This window comes from Austrofundulus limnaeus, unplaced genomic scaffold, assembly GCF_001266775.1.
Source record: "Austrofundulus limnaeus strain Quisiro unplaced genomic scaffold, Austrofundulus_limnaeus-1.0 Scaffold109, whole genome shotgun sequence".
NCBI lineage: Eukaryota > Metazoa > Chordata > Actinopteri > Cyprinodontiformes > Rivulidae > Austrofundulus > Austrofundulus limnaeus.
In genome coordinates this window covers 1,017,021-1,025,926 of record NW_013952511.1, presented here as the reverse complement: position 1 = coordinate 1,025,926, position 8,906 = coordinate 1,017,021, and the positions used below count along the sequence as shown (strand labels likewise).

General features: G+C 37.3%; 1 protein-coding gene across 1 annotated transcript in view; it reads right to left on the bottom strand.

The window, feature by feature from the left end:
• Nucleotides 1-4,882: 4,882 nt before the first annotated feature.
• gucy1a2 (guanylate cyclase 1, soluble, alpha 2) overlaps nucleotides 4,883-8,906 on the bottom strand; it is a gene marked incomplete at its 5' end in the record, with an annotated part of 35,491 nt that continues 31,467 nt past the window's right edge. The window contains 2 exon segments of the mRNA XM_014014054.1: nucleotides 4,883-8,235; nucleotides 8,360-8,514. Coding sequence (XP_013869508.1) covers nucleotides 8,016-8,235; nucleotides 8,360-8,514 — 375 coding nt within the window.

Below are 8,906 nucleotides of genomic sequence, written 5' to 3'. Positions count from 1 at the left end.
ACTTACTTACTTACTTACTTACTTACTTACTTACTTACTTACTTATTTACTTACTTACTTACTTACTTATTCACTTACTTACTTAAATGTATCATCATAGTATCAGTATCACCAAGGACTGTTTGGACCGTAATAAATAATAGACCATTATAGTTCAAGCAGCTTGATTTTATGTTCTGCTTTCTAATAATATATTTGATCAATCCAAGGAACTTGTTAGAAGAGAAAGAGAGAAGAGAGGAAAATGTGGGTTTGTCACAACTGATATTGCTATAACTATATTAAGCAATACATAAGAAGTATTTTTAATAAGAAGGATTAAGAGCTTYAAAACCTCTGGTTTTTAATCAAACAGCTGAAACTTGAAAGATGTCTGCCACAGCGAAGAGTCATTTGAAAACTTTGACTCCACGTGCACTGTGCAAAACCTTGATCAAACCTTTAGCAAGACCCCTTTGAGTCAACGATGTCTGTTAGCAAAATATTTTGTGAACTACTAATTCACTAATTAACCTATGAAACAACACAAAAATAAACATGACTGGGGTAATTTTGAAGAAACTGAGGTAAAATCYAACTTGGTAGTTGTAACTCTTCTCTTCACCACCCGTTCTTCAACCAACTCACCTGTTTGCCTTCACCAAATTTCCTCCCAGTGTACACACACTCTTTCATTTCTCAGTCAGATTTCTTGTCAGGTGCTGCTAATTCCTGCCACTCGTGTTCTTCCTTGTCCTCTTTATGCCTCCTTAGGTTCACGCCAAGTTTATTAAAATTCAAGTTTTGTGCTGGAACCTGCCTGCTGCTCTCCTTCGGGTCCTTACACCAAGACACACTGTCATGTTGGGAATCCAGACGCACACACAAGTAATCCGAGCTCGCACATCTTTGCTGTGCGTTTGATTTGTATTTCTTCTCTTTCGGCCTGGAAGATGACGTTTCGAATCCCACACTGACCTGGCAGTCCAGTGAAGATGTGAAAAATTCAGCCTTCCCACCGCCAATTAGTATAATAGGGTGTATTTTCAGAGATGGAATGTGTGGGGATGTAAGAGACGGGGGTGGGGGGTGGGGGGGGGGCTGATGATGAGGCTGTAAGGATGTAAGGAATAGTGGGAAGAGGACAGATTGGGGAGAAAAGGGAAAATCAGCGCATGAAGACTTTTTGCAGAAGTTTTTAATAGCTCAAAAAAATAAAAAAATAAAAAACTAAAGAAAGGAATGACCTAAACCCTGATTACTGTAGTTTACATGGCGACCAGCTTCCTTTCACATATTTACAGCAACCTTGATCCAACTCAGTGGTTGTTACAGAGCTTAACGCTCAGCCTGTGTGTCCCTGTGTTTACACAAACGTCAGCAAGTTCTTGTTTATAGCGGATAAGTTACCTGGTTAGTAAAAGACTGAGTTTAAAAGAACTCTCATCTGTGCACTTCACACAGCAAATCTGTAGAAAACAGCTCTGAATGTTATAGAAATAGTACTTTCAGGTTTAAGTAATAATTCATGACATCCTTTAATGACCTAGGTTTTCATGACATGCTGTTTATCAGCAGATAGAATGACTATAGCAGAACAAGATTTGCTGACAACAATCATCCTTAGATATTACTTGTATTTGTGTTTTCCCTTAACCTAGTATTTCCTTAGGATGAAATCTCGCTTTATTAAGATGCAGTAATGGTGTTTGTTAAACAGTATATATGAGGCCTCAACTGCCTCAAAGGGAGCAGGAGCAGAGAGCAGGGGGACAGTCTGATGGCTCTACGTTGTTCCGTGTTTCCTGGTGTTGCAATAAAACTCAGCTGACCGTTCAACAGAGTACCTTCATTCTTGGACCACGTATTTCTGTTTTTTGTTAAATAAGTATTTTCCACAACATCATTTTGGATGGGATGGACACTAAGGTGAACAGGACAACAGTGAATGGTTCAGATTAGTCAGTGGTTCAACAAATGATGAGTCATTCTTCCAAAACACCTGAAGCTGGTCGTCTGTGATCGATGACAACACTCCTGAAAAAGGCTCACAACAGCCTCTTATTGGTTTAAATGTGTGTTGATGAGTTCACAATAAAGACACACAGACGTCCTTTTTTTTTTTATTAAAGATACTTGCTGTTTTTTTTATTTACATTATATACGACAGATGCGCCCTAAACACCAGTCAGAAACCAACAGCTGTCATCAATCACTCCAAAAATACAGCAAACATTTGATCCCAACTGCAGACTCAAACATGGTCCATGTCCAAGGGATTTAAAAAAAAGGGTGAAAAACCGGTGATCAAACATCACCAAAGCTACCGTTTTTTTAAAAAAATGTTGTTTTTTCACAGACAGAGGATGAGCAGGATAATGTTTGTTTTTTGTTATTTTTTTTATTCAAAACTGCTTTTTGATTAATTTATTTTTGACCCAGAAGATAGAGTATGTGAAAACCATTTACCGTGTTCATAATTAAACAAGCAGGGCTCMGATTGGACTTATTCTTCTGTGAGTTACTCTAGATTAAGATATTTTTCATTGTTTTTCTGATAAAAACATACAGTATTCAAAGCTACTGGTTCAAAATAAGACATGGACTGAAAAAGCATGAATAAATGTTTTATTGTAATTGAAAGGAAGATATACCTTGAGGGTGTTGGGGGGCGGTCAGTCTGTAAGTGAAACACATACTAAAAAGCTGCTTTAAGGTTTGTTTTTTTTATGTTTCCAAACTCCTTCAGGCACACAGAACACAGTTTGGATTTGGGGTAAAAGGTGTTCTCATGTCCATATTGTAACTTCTGGAAAACATTTATATGCATCTGATTAGAAGGGACACTATGATGTATATCTTAAAGAAATAATGGAGTTTGGTGAAAAAGTTATGGACAATCAGTATCTTAGCTGTTGTTCAAGTAAATAATATTTCAGTAATCTTAATGCCACAGTCATTTACAACATTATGTCTATTATTAATGTAAAAGTTTTTTGGTTATTTGCAGGAGTGCATAGCTTCAGAAGCAGCTAGCTGTAGCACTTCAGAGGCACGTCCATCATGATTTTTCTGCCAAAATACCCACATTCTGCAACACACCGACTGCGATGTAAAGGTTTATGAAACAGCATTTGCATGGATCGCTGAAATCTTTGAGCTATTTTAACACAACAGCATTAGCAATCTGGTGAAAATTCCTCAATTCCTCCAAATTGAAGTGTTTCAATGAGCTATCTGCMACAGGTAAGGTATTGATTGTTCAGGATCCCACTTCAACAGAAATAAACTCTCTTTAGTGGTGGTTTCATTTAAAATCCCCTGCAGCATTCACTGAACCCTTGTAATAATTTTATTATTGATCATAACTGAACTAAAGACTTGTATCTCACTGAAAACTGTCTGTTTCAGARTGTAACCAATCAGAGTGTACCTGCAACACCTCAGCACCAGGACAGCGAGAGAAGTAAGATTAGGCTGAACCATTTTGAATATTAATCCAAGGATTACAGACTTGGAGAGTTGAGTGTTGGACATGAGTTGTGTGGGTGGAGTGTTGCCGTAACATCCTTTATTTAAGCAGAGTTTGGTTCCTGCTGAAGCTGAGTTTAAACACCACCAATACAACATTTATGCTCCAATAACTCAGTATGTACACTCACCGGCCACTTTATTAGGTACACCACGCTAGTAATGGTTTTGTGGTCATAAAGGGATGGACATGGTCAGCAACAATACTCAGGTAGGCTGTGGCGTTGCAACGATGCTCAATTGGTACCAAGGGGCCCAAAGAGTGCCAAGAAAAGATTCCCCACACCATGACACCACCACCACCAGCCTGAACCGTTGATACAAGGCAGGATGGATCCATGCTTTCATGTTGTTGACGCCAAATTCTGACCCTACCATCCGAATGTCGCAGCAGAAATCGAGACTCATCAGACCAGGCAACGTTTTTCCAATCTTCTCTTGTCCAATTTCGATGAGCTTGTGCAAATTGTAGCCTCAGTTTCCTGTTCTTAGCTGAAAGGAGTGGCACCCGGTGTGGTCTTCTGCTGCTGAAGCCCATCTGCCTCAAAGTTCGACATGTTGTGCGTTCAGAGATGCTCTTCTGCCTACCTTGGTTGTAACAGGTGGTTATTTGAGTCACTGTTGCCTTTCTATCAGCTCGAACCAGTCTGCCCATTCTCCTCTGACCTCTGGCATCAACAAGGCATTTCCGCCCACAGGACTGCCGCTCACTGGATGTTTTTCCTTTTTCGGACCATTCTCTGTAAACCCTAGAGATGGTTGTGCGTGAAAATCCCAGTAGATCAGCAGTTTCTGAAATACTCAGACCAGCCCTTCTGGCACCAACAACCATGCCACGTTCAAAGGCACTCAAATCACCTTTCTTCCCCATACTGATGCTCGGTTTGAACTGCAGGAGATTGTCTTGACCATGTCTACATGCCTAAATGCACTGAGTTGCCGCCATGTGATTGGCTGATTAGAAATTAAGTGTTAACGAGCAGTTGGACAGGTGTACCTAATAAAGTGGCCGGTGAGTGTATGTTTGCTTTATGACTCAAACAACATGTCAACAAAGCAACTGTTGCAATGTTGTAATTTAAAAATAATTACCGCTTTTTTGTTTGTTTTATCATAAATTTGGATACAACCATGGGGAAGATGGAAAACATTCATAAAAATATACTGTTATTTTCTTCTTTAATAAAACTGCTCAGTGTTTTTGCCACCACCAGACAAATGTTTCAAACATTCACTCAGATTTATTTTAGTTTTAGACAAGAATGAACTGTGGCAATAATAAATTAACACTTAAAAACAATGTCTGAAGTTCATTATAGGCAATAATAACTTCACTGTTATGTTGTAATTCATATAATAAAAATAGTAACAATTTTAACTAAACAAATGGCTTTATTATTATATTATTCATTTTAATGTCCTTTCAATGTCCAAATATTAGAAAACACTAATTTAATACATGAAAAAGATACACCAGTATTTCCAAATAAATTGGTGTACCACATATGATTTGATAAATTTAACCATCTGGTTTTTTTTTTAAATACACCTAAGTTATTTCAGTCTTATTTTCACACAGTGACATTAATACATAGTTGTTAAACCTTGGTGTGATTAAAAACAAACATCTTCATCGTGTCATTCTGCTGGTGTCTGAGTCACTTTCCATTACCAGTAATGAGTGAAGTTTTTCATAAACCTGGTAAAAAATTGCCTTGTTTTATGAAATATAAGCCCAACATTACCCTTACATTTGTTTTATGACCTGTATTTCTGATGAACATTTCCATTTAAAGTCTAAAAACATTATAAACCTTGTGCTGGTTTCTGATTTTGTTTGGTACATTATTTTATGTTTTGCTACATCATTTGGCACAATGTTGTCCATTGGGTTGACATTTATGTTGTAAATATGAACTTAAAGCTGCTTTATGAACAGTTTTGAGAAGTAATCTTTTGTCAGCAGTAAAAATGGTAAAATAAAGACTTTTTAAAACATTATATAAGCACACACAGCATTAGAACTTAGTTAAATATCAATGATCATTTGCTTATATTTTTGCATCATTTAGGTTTATGTTAACAAATCTGTGTTGTATAAAGAACAAATCCCAACTAAGAACTTTGTAAGTTACTTTTTCAAATCCTGATTTGTTCTTTATTAATAAAGAACAATGGATTGAATGTTATGGAAGTTATTTACTTTCAGTTAAAACATGTAAATAATCATATGTAAAATACTTCAGAACCATCCAAGTATCAAAACCTTATCTCTTCACTATTTAACATCCAGAAAACATTCCAGCGTTTGGGTTACGCTGAGTCCTCATTTATCTTTTTACTGAGGAATTTGTACTCAATCTGCCAGCAAACAAGTACACTTTAATTTAATTTGTTAATTTAGATGGATAACTTTTACTTCTGCCTTAAGAAGCTATTACGAAAAAAAAATAAACATTTTAGCAAATTGATGAAAGTGCATACTATGATTTTGTACAGGACAAATTTGTTATTGGTGGTATATTTTGTGTATCATTAGATCTGAATAAAAAAGTGTAAAAGTAAATCATCTACATTTTTTAAGGAAGAGTGCTGGATTTGTCTCGTCAAACAAACAAATAAATCAAGTTGTTTCCCCTGGTGGCATGAAAGCTCAACAGAGGCTTAGTGACAAAAAAGTGTCCCTTTTATAGTCCAAATGCTGAAAATGAAGTTTAAATATATTTCAACAATAAAGTCAAAATAACAAGAATAAAGTTGCCCAGATCAAATTCTTTCCACTTTGGCACATAAACACAATTTTTGTAGCTTTTATCTGGAGCTACATATAACCTTTAAATATATTTTCCAAAAATCCTAGCAGCTTATGCGGGTATGAAATTTACCAGTGAAAAAATAACAAAAAATAAAAACATAGTTCACTGCTCCCTCAAACTTAATTTTATTCTTGAAATGATACTGCTTTATTCTGACCATTTTTACTTTAATCTCAATTAGTTTAATCTCAAAATAGGGCAACAAAGGAAAATTACTTCTCCTGAAGGTGAGTGACCCTAAGACTGTTGTGTTAACTAATATGGGCTGAAACATGGCTGCAGGAATAAATCCACATGTGTAAATCTGATGATGTGTAAAGTAAAAAACTGTGTAAATTAAACCAAAGCAGMCCAACTTTACCACAGACCTCCCAAAAGCAAAACTCTCAGTAACAATGTCAGGAGAGGCTGAAAAAGATCAATTTCATTAAGGGGACAATGTCAAAGACACAAAAATGAAAAAGAATAAAAAATAAAAGGTTACGGGGGCTAAAACTGTCAAACCTTAATCAGAACAGTTTCACCATTTTGGCTTTTGTTATTTTTTTTTTAACGAAACAAGCCTAAACGAACAACATCAGCACCAAAACAAAAACAAAAAAGCTCAGTTGGAAACGAAGAATGAGACTGAACTGAATAACAACCTGATTTCTCATGAAGATGTTTACTGCAGAGTGAACAGAGAACTGTGGTCCAGCCTTAAAAGGCTACTCAGAAATGGCAACATTACATTATTAAATGTTTATAACCACTGACGTGTAAATCCACATTTCATGCCATTTACTGTCAAATAAGGAAACTGAAAAAAATTAAGTATTTTTCAACTTTCTAATATTTTACTTTAATCCATCTAATAATTGTCCTGATTTTAACAGGTATGAAGGCACAAAGATGGGGAATATTTTCAGTCATAGACCTTACAAAGAAACGAGTGGGCTTATTTAATAATAGATGATTGTAAATTTAGATTAGTATGGATGTTGTTGGAAGTTGCTTCTTTTCATACCTCAAAACTAATCCTCAACTGGCTCTAGCTTGATAGTTTTTAGGTTAAACACAGCAGCAGGTTTCTTAAATAAAGTTGGTAAAACATGGCCTAACTTAAAGATGGCGAACCAGGAGCTGTAGTGTTTGCTATTATTGACACTTCTGGCACCAGAAGATGCAGCAAACATGTGGCAATGAGGCTATCTTCCACAAACAAATTCACACAGATTCACTCTTCATCACCCACGTCATTAATAAAAAGTAGATTTGTTCTCTTTGCACAATTCTGTGGTGAATGAATGGAACAGTAGTCATGTTTTCACCCAGTGCTGTGAAGTCCAAACTCAGGTCAGGGTTTCAGGTCAGGGAGGTGGAGGATCACGAAGTCTGACGCTGGGACATCCAGCTAGGTCATCACGTTTTATAATAAAGTTTCTCTGCAACTTGATTAAATCCATCCACCTTCATTTTTAAGGGATGAAAGAACAGCGCAGTTGATGTTCCTCAAGTTTATTAGAAGGAAAGCTCCACTTCTCTGGGGAGATATGAGACATGTTGTTCTTTTTCACCTAAGCCGAAAAGCCGAGTTTTTACCACTGCATTTGCATATCCAAAAATTCTGTTTCCTACATGTTCCTCGAGTTCAAGCAAGTCCAGTCGCTCACATTACGAACACCTGTGCAAACTGGTCGGTGTGTGACTCTACAAGCTTGTTTCTCTTAGAAACATGGTCCCGATGCTGTAGGAGACTTTCCTCATGGAGGCCGGGGGGGCGGAGCGGGAGCTGGTGAGAGAAGCGTGGCTGTGGGACGTGCCTGCCTCCAGGAAGTAACATGTCCCTGGAATCTCTTTGGGAAAATTATCTGGGAGGTCCTGGCGTGAGCGGGGGACAAAAGAAAAAGAGCGGTCGTCCTTCAGCAATCTGTTGACGGGAAAAGGGAAGTAAAAACTTTGAATGAAACAAAAATATAGTTACCAGTTTGACACTTCTAAAAAATATCCATTATTATAACATAACAAGCATCGTGCACTGTTCTGGTACTTACAGGTATGTCGTCGGACTGACATTGATGCACCTCGGATGGCTTCCCGATTCGAACTTGCTGGCTAGAGTCACGTTGTTCCCAAACAGACAGTAACGTGGCATTTTCACTCCAACCACGCCTGCCAGAACCGAACCTGTGTGGATACCTATTCTTAGCTGAGAAAGACATGGGATGGTGAAGGACAAGGGGAGTGTTGGAGGCAGAACAGAAGGGACATTAGTGTGATGACATGTCAGCCCGCTCTTTAAATTGTTCTTGATACTCTTCCTAACCATTCCACCTCTTCGTTTTTATACACTAAATGTCATTACAACATGCTGTGGTTAATAATGTGGTTTGAAATGATTTCCTTTCAGCTGCTTCCCTCTTGCTGAGGTCAACAAAGTGAGCAAACGTTTGTAAGAATATTCGTGTTCAAAGACCGAAGTCAGTAGAAAACCACCAATGTTAAATAAGATGATTGTTAGACGAGATAAAACCATACAAAACCAGAATTCTGGGAGTGAGGATTTAATGCCATTCGGATCTGACAGGAAACCACACACTG